Source organism: Lepidochelys olivacea (genome assembly GCF_965140295.1).
Source record: "Lepidochelys olivacea isolate rLepOli2 genome assembly, chromosome: 2".
Classification (NCBI taxonomy): Eukaryota; Metazoa; Chordata; order Testudines; family Cheloniidae; genus Lepidochelys; species Lepidochelys olivacea.
This window is the reverse complement of record NC_140412.1, coordinates 106,999,680-107,023,929: the sequence shown is the minus strand read 5'-3', so window position 1 is coordinate 107,023,929 and position 24,250 is coordinate 106,999,680. Positions and strand designations below refer to the sequence as shown.

Below are 24,250 nucleotides of genomic sequence, written 5' to 3'. Positions count from 1 at the left end.
CCCACCTTGATTACCATACACATTGTAAGGAGAAAGGGAGTACTTGTGGCACCTTAGAGACTGGCTGGTTTATTTGAGCATGGGCTTTCGTGGGCTACAGCTCACTTCATCGGATGCATCCGATGAGGTTAGCTGTAGCTCACGGGGGCTTATGCTCAAGTGGACTGGTTGGTCTCTGGGGTGCCACAAGTACTCCTTTTCTTTTTGTGAATACAGACTAACACGGCTGTTACTCTGAAATTGTAAGGAGAGTGATCACTTTACATAAGCTATTACCAGCAGGAGAGTGGGGTGGGAGGAGAGAAAACCTTTTGTAGTTATAAACACCCATTTTTTCATGATTTGTGTGTATAAAAACAAACATCTTCTGTATTTTCCACAGTATGCATCCGATGAAGTGAGCTGTAGCTCACGAAAGCTTATGCTCAAATAAATTGGTTAGTCTCTAAGGTGCCACAAGTACTCCTTTTCTTTTTGCGAATACAGGCTAACACGGCTGTTACTCTGAAACACGTTTAACTTTAAGCAAACATGCACTTGAAGTCTTGTCCACATACAAAAATTGTTCCAAGTACACTAAAGTGGTTTAGAAATTGATTTAGTTAAATTAGTGCATCTCTCTTGTGTGGGGACACTTATATCAATTTAGGAGTGCCTGGCACTGATTTAACTTAAGTTCATTTCTTATCAACTTAAACTAAATAAGTGTAAGGTAGTCTTAAATCGATGTAGTTACATTGGTACAACCTGTGTCCGTAGACAAAGGCAGTGTCCCATTGATGTCAATGGGACGTAAGCACATCTTTAAAAGGATAATCATGTGCTTATCGGCTGTCCTGAATAGGAATGGGTTTAAACACGTGCTTGAGTGCTTTACTAAACTGGGGCTTTACATTGGTAACCCTCGCGCACACCCACAGCCCGATACTGGCCCTCACTACCTCCCTCCCATTGTAGCTTCCCACACTTCCTCCTGTGAAAACCTTCTGTGTGTAGTCCCTTTCACCACAGATTTCTTAGCGGCCAGGTGTGCTGATGCAAGTGGCCATGTTATGTGCCACCAGCTCCTTATTCCAGCTGACAGAAAAGCATAATCTGACAAGCCATTTTGGTCACTGATGGAAAAAAATGTGGAGTGGATACCCTGTCAGAAACGGACTGTAGGGATGTTCGTGCATTGACCCGCCCATTCAATAAAATCATCTCTTCCTTCCAATTCAGTATCATCTCCCACTTCCGGTGCACAAAAGGGAGAATTTGACTTAATATATTTGGAAGTTTCCTTCAGGATAAGAGTCCTATAATGTAATATTTAAAAGAAAACATTCACATTTTAGCACAAAAAGACAATCAAAGTACCTGTTTAAAAAAGTTAGATTCATCAGTGTGTTTAAAATGATTTACAATTCCCACTCTGGGAGCAATACCTCCGGAGACTAATACAAGTTAAATAATTGACTTGAGGTAAGCCAGAAGGGGTTAAAAAAAGACTACTTTTTATTTCACTGTCCCAATCAACCTCAAAAAGGCTACCTATTTACCAATATTCTTCACTAACAAATGCATGCTACACTTCAAACGTCTGTTCTCCTGAGTCACTGCCAGCATCCCTCTAAATATGAATTTCCTACAATTTACCTTTTACAAGAACACCTATCAGCTGCTTCACAGCATGAAAAGCACAAAAAAAGGCATTAGGAAAACATTTCTATAGCAAACCAGACTGATACTGCATTTACATGGCAAAAGAAAACTATTACACTGCAGGCAGTAAAAGCCTCATTTTAGAGATCTTGGGGGGAAAATAACTTAATTCACTTCTGCCCATGCCATTTGAGAACTGTTACATTTCTTCCTGTCAGAAAAAAAATGAACATTTCACCACCTACTGCTTAAAATCCCCAATTAAAGCTATTTAAAATAAAAGTCTATATTATTCAGAAAGTCAGTGTGTAAATAGGAACATAGAAACTGCTTTACTGGGTCAGATTAATGGTCCAGCTAGTCCAATATCTTGTCCCTGACAGAGGTCAGCACCAGATGCTTTAGAGGAAGATGCAAGAACCCTTCAGTAGGCTGATGTGGAATAATCTGCCCCCATGACGCTCTCATCCTAATCCCTAACACTTAGAGACTGGTTTATGCTCTGAAAAATGAGGTTTTATATACCTTCCAATATTTGTTAGCATTAACTATTATAACTCTGGATATTCTTATCCATATAAATGTCTGATCCATTTTTTAATCTTGCTAAATTTTTGGCCTCAACAAAATCCAATGGCAATGAGTTCCACAGTTGTGTGAAAGAAAGCATTTCCCTTTATTCATTTAGAATTTGCCACTTTTAAATTTCACCCAATATCCCCTTGTTCTTGTGTTATGAGACTGGGGGAACAAAAGTGCCTAATCTATCTTCACCAGGCCAGTCATTATTTTGTATACTTTTATCATGTCCCCTCTTTTTTATGGTAAACAATCCCAAATTTTTCAGTCTCTTCATATGTGTTTTTCCATGTCCTTAATCACATTCTTTTTCCTTCTTGGAACCTCCTCTAAATCTGTAATATCCTTTCTGATATGGGGTGACCAGTAGTGCACACAGTATACCAGCAAAACCAGGTCACACCACTGATTTACATATTTTCCATATTATTCTCCATCCTGCTCCCTATGCATCCTAAAATATGACTTGCTTTTTTGACCACAGATGCACAATGAAAAGAGGTCTCTATTGCGCTGGGTACAGTGATTCCCAGATATCCTTCCTGAGCTGATACAGTTAACTTAGAAATCTGTAAGGTAGATGAGTTGCACAACTTTTTCCCACCAATCTGTATCACTTTGTATCAACACTGAACTTCATCTACCATTGCATTGCCCATGCACTAATCTTGGTTAGGTCCCTCTGAAGTTTCACTTGATTAACCTAAAAAACTTAGGTTTCAGAGTAACAGCCGTGTTAGTCTGTATTCGCAAAAAGAAAAGGAGTACTTGTGGCACCTTAGAGACTAACCAATTTATTTGAGCATAAGCTTTCGTGAGCTACAGCTCACTTCATCGGATGCATACTGTGGAAAGTACAGAAGATCTTTTTATACACACACAAACCATGAAAAAATGGGTGTTTACCACTACAAAAGGTTTTCTCTCCTTCCACCCCACTCTCCTGCTGGTAATAGCTTATCTAAAGTGATCACTCTCCTTACAATGTGTATGATAATCAAGTTGGGCCATTTCCAGCACAAATCCAGGTTTTCTCCCCGCCCCCACCCCACTCTCCTGTTGGTAATAGCGTATCTAAAGTGATCACTCTCCTTACAATGTGTATGATAATCAAGGTGGGCCATTTCCAGCACAAATCCAGGGTTTAACAAGAATGTCTGGGGGGGAGGGGTTAGGAAAAAACAAGGGGAAATAGGTTACCTTGCATAATGACTTAGCCACTCCCAGTCTCTATTCAAGCCTAAGTTAATTGTATCCAATTTGCAAATGAATTCCAATTCAATAGTCTCTCTCTGGAGTCTGGTTTTGATGTTTTTCTGTTGTAATATCACAACTTTCATGTCTGCAATCGCATGACCAGAGAGATTGAAGTGTTCTCCGACTGGTTTATGAATGTTATCATTCTTGACATCTGATTTGTGTCCATTTATTCTTTTACGTAGAGACTGTCCAGTCTGACCAATGTACATGGCAGAGGGGCATTGCTGGCACAGTGGGGGGGTGGGGAGAAAACCTGGATTTGTGCTGGAAATGGCATAACTTGATTATCATACACATTGTAAGGAGAGTGATCACTTTAGATAAGCTATTACCAGCAGGAGAGTGGGGTGGGGGGAGAGAAAACCTTTTGTAGTGGTAAACACCCATTTTTTCATGGTTTGTGTGTATAAAAAGATCTTCTGTACTTTCCACAGTATGCATCCGATGAAGTGAGCTGTAGCTCACGAAAGCTTATGCTCAAATAAATTGGTTAGTCTCTAAGGTGCCACAAGTACTCCTTTTCTTTTTGCTAAAAAACTTAATAATCTGCAAATGTTGCAACCTCACTGCTCATTCCCCTTTCGAAATTATTAATAAATACATTAATCAACATCAGACCAAATATTCTGCTGTTAACTTCTGACATGGTGAAAACTGACCATTCAATCCTACTCTGTTTCCTGTCTCTTTGCCAGTTTTTGATACATGACAACAGTTTGCCTCTCACCTCATGATTACTTAGTTTTTTCACAAAAAGAAAAGGAGGACTTGTGGCACCTTAGAGACTAACAAATTTATTTGAGCATAAGCTGTCGTGAGCTACAGCTCACTTCATCCGATGCATTCAGTGGAAAATACAGTGGGGAGATTTATATACACAGAGAACATGAAACAATGGGTGTTACCATACACACTGTAACCAGAGTGATCACTTAAGGTGAGCTATTACCAGCAGGAGAGCGGGGGAGGGGAGGGGGGAAACCTTTTGTAGTGATAATCAAGGTGGGTCATTTCCAGCAGTTGACAAGAACGTCTGAGGAACAGTGGGGGGGGGGGGAATAAACATGGGGAAATAGTTTTACTTTGTGTAATGACCCATCTACTCCCAGTCTTTATTCAAGCCTCAGTTAATTGTATCCAGTTTGCAAATTAATTCCAATTCAGCAGTCTCCCGTTGGAGTCTGTTTTTGAAGTTTTTCTGTTGAAGAATTGCCACTGTTTAGTCTGTAATCGAGTGACCAAAAGAGACTGAAGTGTTCTCCGACTGGTTTTTGAATGTTATCATTCTTGATGTCTGATTTGTGTCCATTTATTCTTTTACGTAGAGACTGTCCAGTTTGGCCAATGTACATGGCAGAGGGGCATTACATTTCAGGGCCACTGCACCCAGTTCCCCTCAGTGGTCCAGCAAGGACACCAACTCTCAAGTTCCAGCTCTCCACCTGTTGCCTTTCTTGAGTGGAAAACCATGTCTCACTCCCTTCTGACGGGCATGTTTCCAGGCCGCACAGTTCTGTGTCTTCTCTGTGTTATTCCCAGCAGAGACAGGCTGCCCAAGCACACCTGCTTGCTTTCTCCTCAGAGACAGATAGCTGTAATAGCTACAGTTCTAAGTTACCCACACAGCACATTTTTATGGAAGCCTATTTATAAGGTAAAAGCACTACAGAGAAAACATTTTTAAAACAATAAAAGAACCTGCACACAAGCTAAAAAGCTTACCAGACATCACCCCAACTCTAACACGGGCTCTGGCAGGAGCAGTTCTTCAAAACCCCATCCAAGGGGTTTCCTTTGTGGTCACAAGTCCATCAGAGCCTCAGCTCAGAACTAGCACCTAGTCTTACGAGGCCTCAGTAGGCCATGTCTTTCCAATCCTTCCATAAGGACTGGGGCCTCTGTGGACCAGGGGTACTGCCCTTTTGCTGGATCAGGTAAAAGGCCTTGAGCCAGTTTAAAACCAGACTATTTATCCAAAAATCCTTTCTTTGTCTGTTGGTCCCTAGAGTATCCAGTCCGAGTTAGTATATGTGAACCTCGCAAGGAGGTGGCTTCAAAGGACAGATAACAGAGGAAGTACATCAGCATCCCCCTCCTACTAGAGAAGGTACACACAACGCCACAATATCACATACACAATCGCATTTTTAATACAATGAATCCCAAAGGTATTAACCCTATCTCCATAAGGTTTATCTTAATTCCATAAATTCCATTTGTTCGTGATATATAGTACTTGATATATTGGCAGTCTGTCTCAGCCTCTTCTAAGGGTGGGGGAGGGGGAAGGATAGCTCAGTGGTTTGAGCATTGGCCTGCTAAACCCAGAGTTGTGAGTTCAATCCTTGAGGGGGCCATTTAGGGATCTGGGGCAAAAAAAAATGGGGATTGGTCCTGCTTTGAGCAGGGGATTGGACTAGATGACCTCCTGAGGTCCCTTCCAACCCTGATATTCTATGATTCTATGTCTACGCTGCAGCTGGGAGCGTGCCTCCAGCCGGGGGAGACAAACACACACTCGCTTCGCTCCAGGTAACACACTAAAAATAGCAGTGTGGACGTTGCATCATGCGTGGTGGCACTGGCTAGCCACCCGAGCTCAGGCTCAGCTAGCCCACACCACAGCTTGCGCAACAATGCTAACTTTAGCAGAGTAGCTCACACAGAGCTCACATGCATCTGTCTATGGGCTGCACTGCACACTGCCAGCTGCAGTGTGGACACATACCCTGAGGGATCTTGTCAAAGGCCTTTTGAATTTATAAACCAATTCTCCTTTATCCACTACTTTATCATCATCACTATTTATTTGTACGTATTACCACACTGACACTTCCAAAGAATTCTAACAGATTAGTGAGACATATTTTTCCTTTGCAGCAAACCATGTTGGTTAGACCCTATTTAACTATCTACAAGATAGGTGCAGACATTATCCTAGTGAATCTAAAACCTTTCTGCAAACCCTTTGTAATAAAAAACATACCCTGAAAGACTCCATGATAGAACAGCCACAATGGATTTTAATTAGGGCTGTCAATTAAATGCAGTTAACTCACGCAATTAACTCAAAAAAATTAATCGTGATTAATAGCAGTTTTAAACAATAGAATACCAATTGAAATTTATTAAATATTTTTGGATGTTTTTATACATTTTCACATGTATTGATTTCAGTTACAACACAGACTACAAAGTGTACAGTACTCACTTTATATTATTTTTTATTACAAATATTTGCACTGTAAAAATGATAAACAAAAGAAATAGTATTTTTCAGTTCACCTCATACAAGTACTGAAATGTAATCTATTTATCATGAAAATGCAATTTACAAATGTAGATTTTTTTGTTACATAACTGCACTCAAAAACAAAACAATGTAAAACTTTCAAGCCGACAAGTCCACTCAGTCCTACTTCTTGTTCAGCCAATCACTAAGACAAACAAGTTTGTTTACATTTACGGAAGATAATGCTGTCCACTTCTTATTTACAATGTAACCAGAAGGTAAGAACAGGTGTTCACATGGCACTTTTGTAGCCAGCATTGCAAGGTATTTACGTGCCAGATATGCTAAACATTCCTATGCCCCTTCATGCTTCAGCCGCTATTCCAGAGGACATGTTTTCATGCTGATGATGCTCAGTAAAAAAAAATGTGTTAATTAAATCTGTGACTGAACTCCTTGGGGGAGAACTGTATGTCTCCTGCTGTTTTACTTGCATTCTGCATATATTTCATGTTATAGTAGTCTCGGATGATGACTCAGCACATGTTGTTCATTTTAAGAACACTTTCACTGCAGATTTGACAAAACGCAAAGAAGGTACCAATGTGAGATTTCTAAAGATAGCTACAGCACACGACCCAAGGTTTAAGAATCTGAATTGCCTTCCAAAATCTGAGAAGGATGAGGTGTGGAGCATGCTTTCAGAAGTCTTAAAAGAGCAACATTCCAATGCAGAAACTACAGAACCCAAACCACCAAAAAAGAAAATCAACCTTCTGCTGGTGGCACTTGACTCAGGTTATGAAAATGCACATGCATCAGTCCGCACTGCTTTGGATTTTTATCAAGCAGAACTTGTCATCACCATGGACACAAGACCTCTGCAATGGTGGATGAAGCATGAAGAGACATATGACTCTTTGAGCATCTGGCATGTACATATCTTGTAACGCTAGCTACAACAGTGCCATGTGAACGCCTGTTCTCACTTTCAGGTGACATTGTGAACAAGAAGCAGGCAGCATTATCTCATTCAAATGTAAACAACTTGTTTGTCTGAGTGACTGGTTGAACAAGAAATAGGACTAAGTGGATTTGTAGGCTCGAAAGTTTTACTTTCTTTTATTTTTGAGTGCAGTTATTTTTTGTACATAATTCTACATTTGTAAGTTCAACATTCATGCTAGAGAGACTGCACTATAGTACTTGTATTAAGTGAATTGAAAAATACTATTTCTTTTGTTTTTACAGTGCAAATATTTGTAATAAAAAATAAATATAAAGTGAGCACTGTACACTTTGTATTCCGTGTTGTAATTGAAATCAATATATTTAAAAATGTAGAAAACATCCAAAAATATTTAAGTAAATGGTATTCTATTATTTTTAACAGCTCGATTAATCATTATTAATTTTTTTAATCATGTGACAAATCGCAATTAATTATTTTAATCTTTTGATAGCCTTAATTTTAATTTAGTTCTTTAGCAAACAAAACACAAGAATATTTTATATGAACACCTTCAGTGCACAGAAACACAGATAAGCAATTGGAGAATAGGAAAGATATGTCATATATTCAGACCAAGATGACAGAGTTTATGGTAACTTACTACTTACAGCTTTCACAGTAGAATGTCTATTGCTTGTTGTTAGTATTGTGTTAATAGACCCTAATCCTGTGTAGGCCCCAGAGCCCGCACAAAGACCTATTGAAATCAAATAGTGTTTTACCCTTACTTTGAACTAGGGTTGCCAACTTTCTAATTGCACAAAACCGAACATCCTTGCCCCACCCCTTCTCGGAGCCACGCCTCCTGCTTCGCCCCTTCCTTGAGGCCCTGCTCACTACATTCCCCCTCCTTTTGTAGCTCACTCTCCCCCACCCTCACTCACTTTCACTGGGCTGGGGCAGGGGGTTGAAGTGCAGGAGGGGGTGAGGGCTCTAACTGGGGGTGCATGCTCTGGGGTGGGGAAAGAAATGAGAGGTTCAGTGTGTGGGAGGGGGCTCTGAGCTGGGCAGGGGGTTGGGGTGAGGGAGGTGGTGCCCGGGATGAGGGGCTTGGGATGCAGGAGGGGGCTCCAGGCTGGGGGGTGGGCAGAGGGGTCAGGGTGTGGGAGGGGGCTCTGGGCTGGGGCAAGGGTTTGGGGTTCAGGAGGGGGTGAGGGCTCTGTTTGGGGGTGCAGGCCCAGGGGTGGAGCTGGGGATGAGGGGTTCAGGGTGCAGGAGGGGCCTCCAGGTTTGAGGAGGGCTCAGGCTGGGGATTGGGGCTCAGGGTTGGGGCGCGGGCTCACCTCTGGCGGCTCCCGATCAGCTGCACAGCTGGGGGGCTAAGGCAGGTTTCCTGCCTGTCCTGACTCCGCGCTGCACCCCGGAAGCAGCAGCAGGTCCGGCTTCTAGACGGAGACGTGGCAGGCGGCTCTGTCTGCGCACTGCTCTTGCCCTCAGGCACTGCTTCTGCCGGTTCCCAGCCAATGGGAGTGTGGAGCTGGTGTTTGGGGCGGGGGCAGCACACAGAGCACTGTGGCCCCCCTGCTTAGGAGCCGGACCTGCTGGCCACTTCCGGGGTGCAGCGCGGAGCCAGGACAGGTAGGGACTAGCCTGCCTTAGCCCTGCAGCACTGCTGACGGGACTTGTAATGGCCCAGTCGGCGGTGCTGACCGGAGCCGCCAGGGTCCCTTTTCGACTGGGTGTTATGGTCGAAAACCGGACGCCTGGTCACCCTACTTTGAACTGGGATAAATAAATAAACATGCAGAGCAACAGTGAACCAAACCCATTACATTTAATGGCAAAAGGTATATCATGGGACAAAAGAGCTTGTGTCTGCTCTGGAGTGTGGTTTGTCTTGGTTTTAACAGGTAATCACTACTAGTCTATAAGAATTTGTATAAAACAGGAATCATTGATAATCATGATAGCATAATGTTCAATATTTCATCTTTTAGGGAATTCTGATTGTCAGAAGCTCTCCCAAATTGTACCAGCAAGTGCCTGAATCACATGTACAAATGGTTGCATGCTAAAAATGTTGTGAGTGCAATTGATTACACTTTATTTGAAAGGATTTTTGTTTCCTGGTGCATTTGAATTTCCAAGAAGCTTGCCTTTCATTTCTATGAAAAGAGATCAATAATTATCTGGCCTTTGGCCATGACTTGGCATATTGTGTTACACTGGAATAATGTGTTATACAATGGAAACAAATTAGTATGCTGCTCAGGTATACACTCCAGCAGAAACATTTTCATCACACAATTTTTTTTAAATGACTCCCCCTCCCATGACGAGAAACAGAATTTTTCAAACTTAGCTAAATAATTGTATCTGTAACTCCAAGTAATTTCTATCTCCCTGAAAGCCACTATTTTATCCAGGGAAAATATTCACTGAATACATCATTACACTTAATTTCAAATATGACTGCAAGCTAGTATTTGTTATGTGCCACAGGCAATCTTATACATTTAAATTCTCATTTTTGATGATGAAATAGATTAAATTGTCTATAGCAAATTAATTCATTATAATATGTCAAAAATATATTTTGATGTGCCATGTTCATACCATCAGCATACTCAAGCAGTACTGTGAAGGATTTATTTAGAGGACATGCAACAAAATGAATGCACCAAGCCTAAATTAAATATACACTGCAATGTTTACATATGCTGCTGTAGTATAGTTAATGCTATCTTCTCTAAGTGCTGCCACAGTCTCCTCTAAGTTTGATTGTGTGTTTTATTCCTCTGTGGGAAAAGAGAATTTTCTTTATTTTCCAGGATAATATGGGAGCATTTCTCTAAAATCAGAATGTGAGCAAATACCTTTCCTAACCTGCTTTAAAACAAAAGCTACACACAGTGGAAGGTCAAAAAGGCACCCCCTTCCTGGAGTTTAGCTTTATTAATAAAGTAGTTACCAATAACAAAGTTTGGCTTTAGCCTTCTCCCCAGGTTTGGTGGTGGCAGTCACCCGAGCTTCCTGCCTCAAGACTTCCAAGATACTCATTCTCTAGAGTGGTTCTTCTACTTCCCTTATATTTAAATGGGAAAATGAGGCACCTGCCTCAGTGAGTCAGTAGAATCCACTCAACCTTTTCCCAACAAGATCAACTCCTGATAACAGGAAGGGGCTTTTCGAACAAACGTCAGAGGATCTAGGAAATGAATGGGCAGGGAAACTGAATTAACCTCTCTCCTACAGAGACACGCACCCCAGAACTTTGTTTAAGCACATGTGGCGCTGCTGTCCTTGCTGTATCTCTTCTGTGGATTGCATAGTTTAAGTTTTCGGGGCTCTCAGGCACTTTTATGATCATTACAATCATTAAAAGAAAATAAAAAGGACACGTAGAAGCAGGGCCGGTGCAAAGATATTTTGCGCCCTAGGTGAAACTTCCACCTTGCGCCCTCCCTCTCCCTCCCCACCCCAACCCCCCAACCTCCAAAAACTAGTAAACTTAGCATTATAAACAGCCTGTCAGAACAGGTAACGGCTGTTGTAATGTTTCTTTTTTACCTTTAAGGCATTTCAATTGTTTGCCATTGCCTCTGTTGGTGTCCCATTCAAAGTCTTACTATTGTGCAAAGCTAAACAATTGAGCCTTGCATTGCATCACCAGCCAGGTTAGGCAGGGTGACAAATTCCCCTTGCCCCAAAGGGCCATTATCCCCTGGTGACTAATTTCTACTCCAAGTCTGTAAAGCAGACTTTTAAGGTAAATACATTATTCCTTCAATATTATCCATGCACACATCTCACAAAGATTCTCACTCTTGACAAGTTACCAGCCTTGTGTAGATCCCTTCCATGTTCCTCTTTGTGGGTAAGTGCCCTGTAAGACACGTGCGGGGTGCAGTGAGTTTGTCAGGCCTGCGGTGACAGCTGTTTGTGAAGATCAGGGGGCCCTTTGCCAAGGGATGCTGGTGTCACAGTGAGCTTGGGGTGGCTGACTGTATGGGGCAGGGCACTGAGGCTGGTGGGGCAGGTAACACTCACTGGGCTGGGGGGCAGGCGGTGCCGGGATGGGGCAGGGACAGGTACCTGTCAGTGTCCAGCGCTTGGTCCGCACCAGGGCCAGCAGCCTCTTCACCTCGGAGTCTCCCCCGCTTGCCTGGGGGCCAGTCCTCCTCTCAGGCTCTGCCACTGCCGACACGGCCACCCGGGAGCACACGGGCTGGGGGGGCCGCCACAGAGGAGACGCAAGGGGCCGGGCTCAGCTGGGGCACCACACCTGCCGGCCAAGAGCAGCAGGAACCGGGCGCCGCTCAGGGGGAGCCGGGCAGCCCGAGCCCAGGGCGCCTACACTCCCCGCCTGCCCCCGCTTTTTGGCGCCCCCAAATCTTGGCACCCCAGGCGGCCGCCTAGTTCACCTAGTGGTTACACCGGCCCTGTGTAGAAGAAAATCTTACTACAAAACGTCTGCTGAGTATCCTGTGTAACGTCAAAGCAACTTCTATGTGACAAGAACCACCTTTTATTTAGAAAAATGCCATGGTAAAACTACTACCTTCCAAGAGTGAACAATTCAAACCTTCTAATTGAAAGAATACCTGCCATCAGCTACTCAAATAAAATGATATGTCTGGGACCATAACTAGCAGCTGATCTTAAATCAAAATCTAGCAACGCTGGCATTCTACTATTTGACTGCTTTTGACAGCAGAAAAGATCATACGTCAAGATGGGGGACAAGTACCAAGAAAAGCCGAAGAAATGAAGCCACAGCACCATGAAGTGGCCAAAATGAAATCTGAATCTTCTAACTAAAAAGCAGAGTTAAGCTTAATTGAAAAATAAGTGTAAAAATATATAATGGAATAATAACGTAATCCTTGTTAAAATACATGACAAAAAATTATTTTGAACTAGCAGTCACATGATGAGAATCATGCAGCTGCTTCCTAGCTATTCTTTCATTTCATCCGGTTGAACAACTGTCAGAGCGTTCAGTAAAGAAAACATAATTCCATGGCTGATGGCAAGAGTGAAGTCTGCAACTGCTTCTGAACAGTCCTTAACTAAAGACTCACCAGACTGGAGTATGCTTTTCTCCTGGCTCATCGCCAAAGAGAAATGTGTATTTACAGTCTTAGGACCCATCCAGCAAGTCAATGGGGACCCATGCGAGTGCAGAGGTTTCCAGGAAGGGGACCTTAGACATTGCTTCTTCTGTTAGCACAGCACTACTGTGCTTTCAATGTTGGCTATCTAGTGCCATTTAACCACAGGCAAAATCCCATCTTTACTGTAATGGCTGTTAGAAAGGATTCAGTTTGAACACTGAATGGCACTACTGTCTGACAAGCTGTGTGTCTGATCACAACATCTGTTATTATTTAATTAAATATTAGATTTTAATTTCAGCATGAAAAAGAAATGATAACGGGATACTTTTGAAAAAGTGTTGGTGAGTCATTTTTATCCTGCACAGGCCTCTTAAGAAGGCTATGTTTTATGGATCATTTTGCACATGGGCCAGTTTTTGGGGTGTGGCTTGCCATCTCAAATTGTCCTGCAGTCTGCATGACCTATCAGGACAGAGTCAAGATAGCCAGCAGGCGGGGGAGAATGATCAGGAGTCTGGGCATCGATGGCTGCATGTGTGCCTCCACCAGCAGCGACCTGCAGGGCCGACCGTGAGGATGCCTCTTCCCCAGCTGCAGGCGCTCATTTGCAGTCATTTCCCACAGCAGCTGCCTTCAGGGCCCAGCTAAACCCAACCTACAGACAGGCACATCTCCTTCTTCCCAATCCCCTACCACCAGCAAAGCCTTGGATTATCTGTCTTCACACTTGGCTTTGTGTGCCTTCAAACCAGGGTTCAAATAAGGGGAGCAGAGAGGGAAGCACAGTCCTCCCTCCTTCATCTAAAATTAGAGAAAGACCTGCCCTCTCCTCAGTATAGGAAGCTCAGCTCCTTCAGAGCTCGCCCTTCTCTTTGCCTGATGCAAGAGTCACCAGGCAGAGAAATCTGACATGGAAGCAGCATGGAGCCAGCTGATGCCTGGTGGGGGAGCTTCTGTGGGTCCCAGCCTTTCCTGCCAGTGGGTGGAACAGCAATAGCAACCAGTACAGAAAGAGAGATGTCCCCGGGGAGAATCCTATGTTTGTTTCCTATCCTCTGAAAGACAGTTTGGTTTCCAGCCAGCAACCCATGTACTAAAAGGAGAGAGAGGGGAATAGGGAGGCTGCCCCTCTTCCTCCCCTTCCCTATCTGAGGGAGAGGGGGAAAAGGCCATAAGAAGCCCCTGCCACTTGAAGCCAGATGCCCCAGCCTAAGAGTAGAGTCTTCCTTATGATTGTGATACGGTGTAGTAACTAAGGCACCAAAATTATGAGTTATCATTTTGAGAATATTCCAGGCATCGAGGCCTTTTAGAGAAAACAGAACAGAGGGCTAAGAGAATAAAAACCCAATGGCTAGATTTTTTCAATAGTCTGAAAAAACTCAGACTTCATGCAGACTTTCGCAAAGACACTTCCACTTTTTCCCTGTCTATCAATAAATAAATTAATTAAAAATGAAATTCATATCAAACTAAAGTATTATATGATGTGCCAAATACAGAAGAAAATGATGGAACCTATTAGCCAGGGTGGGCAGGGATGGTGTCGCTAGCCTCTGTTTGCCAGAAGCTGGGATGGAACAGGGGATCGATCGCTCGATGATTACCTGTTCTGTTCATTCCTTCTGGGGCACCCGCTATTGGCCACAGGCTACTGGGCTAGATGGACCTTTGGTCTGACCCAGTATGGTCATTCTTATGTTCTAAAATTATAATTAAAATGTGTATAAAAGTGAATTTAATGATAAATTATATAGTTTTGGGCAAAATATTGTAAATTAATTACAGGATTTACCTCCCGGGCAATCCTGTTTGAAAGGAAAGGGGTTGCGGTCACATTGGTTTTTTTTAGTTTACATAATAAAGTGACGAAGTAAGGCTGTTTGCAATGAGGAATGCTTGTGCTATCAAGTTAGTGTAATATACCTATGCTGAAAGAGGCAGAAAATAAAAGGAACTAAAACCAAACAGTGTGGTAATAAGGACACTTGACCACAAAGTGGATTAGTCAGAAATGAAATGAACTGTTTGGTAATAACACACAGACTCAGCTCAGCCATACATCCCAAGGTCTCACAATTGTTGTTAGAACAAGAACAGAAATGGTAGATTCATACAGCTATTCCTGCCAGCTGGAGAACAATAGTCCTTGAAGTGACTTTGCATTGTATAATGGACTGTCAAAACAAGTTTAAAGAGAATCAAAGAATATGGAGAGACTGGCTAATTAGCTCTGATTAGCAAAGGGGCCCACAGAAAGCGAGTTGTGGAGGAAAGTTGCTAACCAGAGCAAATTAGCCAGTGTTCAAGGTATGTCCCAAGATGGTTGTCTCAACAGTTATAAACTTGTCTTATACAAGCTAGTGTGACAAAATGTGTTGCACAAAGAGACTGGAAAATTCCAGTCCCAGTTGTAAGAACGCAAAAGCTGATGTCTCATTCCGTGATTGAATGGTGAGACAGGATGACTCATTTTGGTTGGACTTTTTGAATCTTCTGAAGAAATATGGGTCACCATCTGATTGGTCCACATCAGCATCTCCAAGAAGAGAGATGAAGTGAAACCACACAGCAGAAATAGGATAAAACAGCTCATCTCCTTCAGCACATCACTTCCCACAAGCCGAAGACAACTGGAGGAGAAAAGACAGAGGTCCTGGGCTGGCCACGTAGGTGTCCTCCTGGTGATATCAAGTACCTATCTTGGTTAGGCATTTCCTATTTTCCAGCTATTCGGGTTGCCTGCTAGTGCACTAGAAAAAGCCTATAGTCATGTCTGCCCTTTGCATTGCCTGTGTTCGCAGTGTCAAATCCTTCTGTGAATGAGAACTGAACTGAAAGCTGATGACTGAGCAAAGATCTGGTGATAGTAACACAGCCTCTCTCTCGGATGATGACCCAAATCAGACAACTGACCAATTTCTGAAACTGTGTACCTACTTGGTACACTATCTGCTTGTTTATCTGATCTAAAGAATATAAGAACGACCATACTCGGTCAGACCAAAGGTCCATTTAGCTCAGTATCCTGTCTTCTCATAGAATCATAGAATATCAGGGTTGGAAGGGACCTCAGGAGGTCATCTAGTCCAACCCCCTGCTCAAAGCAGGACCAATCCCCAATTAAATCATCCCAGCCAGGGCTTTGTCAAGCCTGACCTTAAAAACTTCTAAGGAAGGAGATTCTACCACCTCCCTAGGTAACGCATTCCAGTGTTTCACCACCCTACTAGTGAAAAAGTTTTTTCCTAATATCCAACCTAAACCTCCCCCACTGCAACTTGAGACCATTACTCCTTGTCCTGTCCTCTTCTACCACTGAGAATAGTCTAGAACCATCCTCTCTGGAACCACCTCTCAGGTAGTTGAAAGCAGCTATCAAATCCCCCCTCATTCTTCTCTTCTGCAGACTAAACAATCCCAGTTCCCTCAGCCTCTCCTCATAAGTCATGTGTTCCAGACCCCTAATCATTTTTGTTGCCCTTCGCTGGACTCTCTCCAATTTATCCACATCCTTCTTGTAGTGTGGGGCCCAAAACTGGACACAGTACTCCAGATGAGGCCTCACCAATGTCGAATAGAGGGGAACGATCACGTCCCTCGATCTGCTCGCTATGCCCTACTTATGCATCTTTATGCATCCGATGAAGTGAGCTGTAGCTCATGAAAGCTTATGCTCAAATAAATTGTTTAGTCTCTAAGGTGCCACAAGTACTCCTTTTCTTTTTGTCTTCTGACAGTGACCAATGCCAGGTAATCAGAAACAGAACAGGTAATCATCAAGTGATTCACCCCCTGTCGCTCACTCCCAGCTTCTGGTAAACAGAGGCTAGGGACACCACCCCTGCCCATCCTTTCTAATAGCCATTGATGGACCTATCCTCCATGAACTTTTCTAGTTCTTTTTTTAATCTTGTTATAGTCTTGGCCTTCACAACATCCTCTGGCAAGGAGTTCCACAGGTTGACTGTGTATTGTGTGAAAAAAAATACTTCCTTTTGTTTGTTTTAAACCTGCTGTCTATTAATTTCATTTGGTGACTCCTAGTTCGTGTGTTATGAAGAGTATATAACACTTCCTCATTTATTTTCTCCACACCAGTCATGATTTTATAGAGCTCTATAATATCCCCCGTTAGTCGTCTCTTTTGCAAGCTGAAAAGTCCCAGTGTTATTAATCGCTCCTCATATGGAAGCCATTCCATTCTCCTAATCATTTTTGTTGCCCTTTTCCGAACCTTTTCCAGACCTTGGTGAATTGGCATGTAAATAGTTGATCAAATTGTCTTGTGATCTAGATTTGGATTGCTCTTAATTTTTTGATAGCAAAACTGGAGCTGATAATCAGTTAGCAGAAGTGAGGCCCTATTTTGAGGGACTCTTATTTAAAAATCCAAACAAAGTCACCTTCCCAAAATAGTAATTGAGTATAAGTGTTATTTTCTATTGTGATCATGTGATTTGATTCTGAAAATCTGAATGGTTATATTGACCAGTTTTCTAGTCTGTTAACCAAACCAGAGACCAATACTATTTTTGCTTCTTGTTTCCTATACTATTAGTTGCTATTATTAAGGATATTTAATAAACTCTATAAAACTACGTTCAACTCTCAAGACCTTTTTCTTTAGTTAAGCAATCAAAATTTAAAGAACCCTAAGAAAGATTGTACAGGTAATCAGTTAAGCAGTCTGGAGAAATATCTCCAGAACCAGAACCTTTACTTATGAAAATCCTCACTCCAGACAAACTGAGACTATCAAATCACTGGGTCAGAGTTATATGGATCAGAGAAGACTGTGTACACTGATTCCTTAACTTGGAACCAGGAACATCTGGTCCCAGAGGTTCAGGTTCAATCACCAAACAGGAGAGTGGATCAGTACACCTGGATTTTGAGAGCTACTTTAAGACCTCTGCATCAAAGTCTCTCAACACCACTGACTCTTCTTTTCTAAGGAGAAGAAAAAGGTATGAAGGCCTCAAGTTAACCAGGATGCAACTGTCTGAACAGAAGAGAATTTCTGTATTCTTAGAGTCTGATCTGAGGACTTTGAGTTAGAGGTCTCCGAGTCCTTAAAAACTGTAAGCCAAACAGACAAAGCCTTCTCCAAGAGTATGGCCTCTCTTCTTGCTTTTAACACCAAGGGCAAAAACTACAAAAGTAAGAGACTCCTTGCAAGATATACCCTTCCACAGAGCATTCCAGGCTCTTAACATCCTAGTCTGTGGCAGACACTATTTCATTAAGTGCAGTGCTTCAAGGTTTCTCCAGATCTACCATAATTAAGGCTACGATTTGGTCATGGATATTTTTAGTAAAAGTCATTGACAGGTCATGGGCAATAAACAAAAATTCACAGAAGCCATGACCTGTCTCTCACTTTTACTAAAAACATCCCTGATAAAATGGGGAGGGAGGAGAGTCCAGCACCCTCCCTCCCCTCACCCCACTCCTGCAGCAGCTGGGAGGTGCAGAGTCCCCATTGCCCTGAGGGGCTGGAATGGAGGGAGTCCCCACACCACCTCTGCTGGCGGCTGGGGAGTTGTGGGGAGCCCCTTCCAGCGGCCACTGAGTAGCTCCGGGATCCCTCTGCTGCTGTTGGTGGCAGCTGGGCATCTCAGGGGTCCCCGGAGGCGGCCAGTCAGTTGCAGGGGGTCCTGACGCCTGTTGGGCTGCTGCAGGGGTTCCCTGCTGTTTGTGTGAGCGTGCTCAGTACACCCGAAGTTGCAAATTCAGTCAGATAGTTTTTCACACTACACAGCAGCTGGTCAGTTGCGGAGCCCGCAATGTCACGGAGGTCACTGGAAATCAAGATTCTGTGACTTCCTCGACCTCCGTGACATAATCATAGTCTCAACTATAATTAAATCCTTATCATAATCTCATTTAATCACTTGAACTACTCCCTACTGAATAACTGGTAGTATTAAACTAAATTACATAATCAGGGATAAGAAAATTGTTTAAAAAACTGCTTTAGAAGTGAAAAGCTGGGACATGAGAACAGGTAGGAGGCAGAGCCTTTGATAACTTCAGCTGAAATTTCAGAATGGGGAATCAAAGGGTGAATACCCTCTATCAGCTAAACCAAATTGCCAGATTGCATGTCATGACAAATAGCTCGTAAGAGGGGAATTTGCAGAGGCAATTTCAAGAAAGGGAACCTATGAAGATGGCCAGTTCTGAAAGGCAGACAGTAAGATTGCCCTTGGTCACTTTCAGTATAATAAGAAAATTATCTCTCTGTCAAGAAACAAACATAATTTGAATATGACCCATAAACAATTACGTCAACCTATAGTAACATCAGTACTAAAATTCAAGGGCATTAGTTTCACAACAAAAATAAACCAGCAATTCTACAACCTTCTTCAAAGAAAGATACAGTTATACTACAAAGTGATTCAGAGTAAAGGGTTTCATCGATCTTTCAATGGCAATTTTCAAATCTACTCCTCAGAATCAGGAAGTACAATTTGTAAATCACAATCCAGTACCATTGCAGATGCACTATTGGATCCCATATGCTAAAGTTATAAAGCATGATGCATAACTATCACACATTTAAACAGCAGTTTGGGGAAACATCAGAAGCTATGAAAAGTGTAACTTATTTTTGCTGACAAATATTAATTGCTCCATGTTAACAATTTTTGAACCATTATTAAGAAGAAAAAATAGCACACTAATGTATCAACAACATCTGTACAAAGTGGATGTTCTTCTAGACATAAAACAAATTCTTACATCGTAAGGGGAGGAAAGCAATTTTCCAAAGAGAACATTTATTATTAAATTTCTAAATTGCTACCATGACACAGTGGGGAAGCAAATCAGAAGTTGCCTCCAGCAAGTCTGAAGTGTGATTAGTCTCTGCAGCTATTGGCTAATTGGAGTTCTACATTTGTTGTATTACCTCTGGGTCTAAATCATTTTGTTTTATCAGAACCAGGTGGCCAGCATGGGATCCTCTGGGACATTGTAATGTCTTTGGAGCAGGCCAGCTTTTTTTTTTTTTTTTTCCGTCAGTGCAGTACGATGACAAAGGGATTCTGACAGTGCTTTTCCATTGGTTATGCCTATACCAAAAGCATAACAGGTTGGACAACCCTAAGTTATTTAGCTGACATTATATCTGGCATATACCAGGTTAGTCTGTCTTTTATAAACTGAGCTGAGGCTGTGAATGCTACATACAGATACATTTGATATGTGATGATTTGATCTGGAAATTAATGTGGCAGACAAAGTACACTGAAAATATGATGACCCCTTGGGATTTACACCAATGTGCAATTCCAAATTTTCACTGGTATAACCAAGACCGGAATCTGGCCCTGAGTGTTCAGGAACCTACATGATGTTATACTTCACCTAAGTACTCACCATTATCTTGAAGGATATAAGTTGTTGCTCTTATATTTTGCATCACTTTTATGGGTTTGTTAGAAAAATTAATCTTCTCTTGAGTCTGTTCTCTCTTTTCCTTTCTCTTTGGAGGCTGAGGAGATGACACCATGTCCCCTGCGTCACGGGAGCCAACAGTAGATTTAGATTGGCGATCATTTCCCTAAGAAAAGTAATTCAGAATTTTCATTGGTGAATACAGGATAGATTTTTTTTAAGGTTTCAGAGTAGCAGCCGTGTTAGTCTGTATTCACAAAAAGAAAAGGAGGACTTGTGGCACCTTAGAGACTAACTAATTTATTTGAGCATAAGCTTTCGTGAGCTACAGCTCACTTCATCAGATGCATTCAGTGGAAAATACAGTGGGGAGATTTATATACACAGAGAACATGAAACTATGGGTGTTACCATACACACTGTAACCAGAGTGATCACTTAAGGTGAGCGATTACCAGTAGGAGAGCAGGGGGAGGTGGGGGAGGAACCTTTTGTAGTGATAATCAAGGTGGGCCATTTCCAGCAGTTGACAAGAACATCTGAGGAACAGTGGGGGGGCGGAGGGGGGAATAAACGTGGGGAAATAGTTTTACTTTGTGTAATGACCCATCCACTCCTAGTCTCTATTCAAGCCTAAGTTAATTGTATCCAGTTTGCATATTATCTATCAAGCATTCTTACAACTACAATACCCACCTGCTGAAGTGAAGAAACAATTGACAGAGCCAGAAGAGTACCCAGAAGTCACCCACTACAGGACAGGCCCAACAAAGAAAATAACAGAATGCCACTAGCCATCACCTTCAGCCCCCAACTAAAACCTCTCCAAACCTTGCCAACTGTGTCCACATATCTATTCAGGAGACACCATCATAGGACCTAATCACATCAGCCACACTATCAGAGGCTCGTTCACCTGCACATCTACCAATGTGATATATGCCATCATGTGTCAGCAATGCCCCTCTGCCATGTACATTGGTCAAACTGGACCGTCTCCACGTAAAAGAATAAATGGGCACAAATCAGACATCAACAATTATAACATTCAAAAACCAGTTAGAGAACACTTCAATCTCTTTGGTCACTCGATTACAGACCTAAAAGTTGCAATTCTTCAACAAAAAAACTTCAAAAACAGACTCCAACAAGAGACTGCTGAATTGGAATTAATTTGCAAACTGGATACAATTAACTTAGGCTTGAATAGAGACTGGGAGTGGATGGGTTATTACACAAAGTAAAGATATTTCCCCATGTTTATTCCCCCCCTCCACCCTCCAGTGTTCCTCAGACGTTCTTGTCAACTGCTGGAAATGGCCCACCTTGATTATCGCTACAAAAGGTTTTCTCCCCCTCCTCCCCACCGCTCTCCTGCTGGTATTAACTCATCTTAAGGGATCACTCTCCTTACAGTGTGTATAACACCCATTGTTTCATGTTCTCTGTGTATATAAATCTCCCCACTGTATTTTCCACTGAATGCATCCGATGAAGTGAGCTGCAGCTCACGAAAGCTTAGGCTCAAATAAATTGGTTAGTCTCTGAGGTGCCACAAGTCCTCCTTTTCTTTTTGCGATTTTTTTTAAGTTTCACTGTAAGCTACCTAACTCATAGTTTATACAGCCAACAAGTATAAAAACAGACATATTCACAAGCTACCAGTGCTTTTAGATAATATCTAAAATAATCCAAGAAACCCTAACCTTTCATCAACCTGTTGTCAACTCAAAAAAGAAAAAAGGCAGTTCACTTAACTCAATTAATGCTGTGAATTTCCTGAAGAAAATCAGGCATGCCCTCTTTGATACAAGATTCATTCATGTGAATTAATCCATGCATACACACATAGCTGTATTTCCTGTATGCATAGACATATATAAAGTCATTGGATGTTCATAACCAATGCTATTGGTAAATAATTGATCACATGACCAAAACTACATTTGTATGTTGTTCTCCTAAGTGGCAACAGCACATGGCAGAGGCACTGGCAGATATCTGGCATTAGCACTGATGTTTTTCACTGTAGACACCCTGAAAGAGGCCAGCCACCCTGCTGCTTCTGAATCACCTCTCCATTTTGCCTCGAGAAACTAAGCTGTGGATCTGGCCCCATGTCTCCTTATGGAGACTTACCATGGCAAATTCAGAAGACATATTTGAAAGTCATCTTTGAAGGAAGGCAAAATGACACAATAATGCATATTAAAGGGATATCTAGAAGCTGATTTTCACAGGAGCCCAGTCCCTCACACCTCCCACTGACTTCATTTGGAGTTGTGTCAACCTAATAATTTTCTCTAATTAAGCAGCATGCACTTTTTCCCTTTAATTAACCACATTTAAGTTTAACACAATCTTTAGCTTGAAAAAAATGTGATTTCCACGTGTTTTTTCCTTAGTTTAAACCAGTTCACAATAATTTTTATTAAAATTATACCATAAATATGTATGCAGCATACATTACATATCTCAGACACATACAATGCCATTTAGTTAAATCACAAAGGACAAGTAAATTCCACTTGGCACTTTCACTGGGTGCAGCTGTTTGAACAATTCAAACTATTTAAATCTTGGACACTAGAGGGCCCTGTAATTCTACAAAGTGCCAACGTGGGCGGACTAGACAAGGACAGCATGTTTTTTCCCCGCTGCTGCAGTTGAGAGGCAATACCTGTCTTTAACATAGGTCTCAGGACTGACTTCACTACAATAACCTTTGCTTTAACAAAATCCCATACGTATTATGCACACTAGCATTTTTTTAAATAAAAACAACAGGTTCACTGTGATTCTTCTGATTTTTATTTAGTCAGTAGAAATGTCACCTTGTTTCATTTGAAGATGGCTTTTTAGTTCACATTTCAACTTTTCTTTCAGTGCCTACGGATTCCAAAATTCATAACATATTAGAGAGTGCTGGTCCATATCAGCACCAGCAGCAAAACTTTAGGTGCCCATTAAGGCCAATGGAATTCCAATGATATACACTAACTGAGAATCTTGCCTCAGATCGTTAATATCAATACTGCACATTCCTAGAAAGTCTTTACATATATTAAAATGTCTACTGTGCATCAATGTGTCAACTGTGAATTTTTTTAATCTTGTCTGCATTACTTCTCTACATGGGATACAACCATAAAGCAGATAAATTCTGAATGTTAGCCTTTATTCTTGTTACCTTTTCTCACTTTTTTTTTCCAGACTTGTTATGATTAAATCAGACTAATAAAAAAAAGCTAGACTGCTGAAATTTACATACAGTGAACAAAACAAGGAAACTGAACTTTATACTGATGTTTGTATCTTCTATTGAATTTAAACTGAATTGAGTGGAGGCTTTTTTTTTCCCCAATTGTTTCATATTTTCTTTGTGTTCCATTAGGAGTTCTTTTTGGGAGGGGGTGGGGAGGGGGGAAATAGACTACAGGGTTTATGCTTATAGACTGTGGGCCTGATTTTCCACTCCCTTCAATGTCTGTGGTCATTTACCTCTTTGCACAGTGAATGCAAGCAGGGAATAAAATACTACCATTCTGATCTGGCAGCATTTTATACCCACTCTGCACAGATGTGCAGGTCAGACTAGGTGATCATGATGGTCCCTTCCGGACTTAAAGTCTATGAGTCCGTGAGATGTAAATGGCTATACAGGGTGTAAGGCAGTAGAGAATCGGGCTGTGAAGGATTCCTAGAGCATTGGACAGGCAACTCTTTTACGACCTGATTCAAAGCCCATTGAAGACCATGAAAAGACTCCCACTGTCTTCACTGGCCTTTGTATGAAGTCTTGGTTGTGTATTTTCCTTAGTTGCATAAACTGAATTAGAAAAAGAGTCAAAACTTACAAGGATAGTTTACCAGAATTATGAGAAATATCTCAAAGCAACACTTGGTCTTTGGCTGTGTTCCAGAGGATGTTGTACAAAATAAAGAGGCCATTACAGCAACAATATTTTCTGATATATCTTTTGTCTAATTGACATGTGAATAGTTCCATATTCTTCAAGCAGTAATAAATATACCACCAGGTGGCTCTGGGTTTTA

At 41.9% G+C, this 24,250-nt stretch overlaps 1 protein-coding gene across 3 annotated transcripts in view; it reads right to left on the bottom strand.

The window, feature by feature from the left end:
- The window catches only part of DCDC2 (doublecortin domain containing 2), a 142,475-nt gene that overhangs the window by 68,066 nt on the left and 50,159 nt on the right, over positions 1-24,250 (bottom strand). For all 3 annotated transcript variants that reach the window (XM_084620383.1, XM_084620384.1, XM_084620385.1), the window contains one exon: positions 20,177-20,360. In XM_084620383.1, the coding sequence (XP_084476509.1) occupies positions 20,177-20,360 (184 nt within the window). The remainder of the gene's footprint in view (positions 1-20,176; positions 20,361-24,250) is intronic.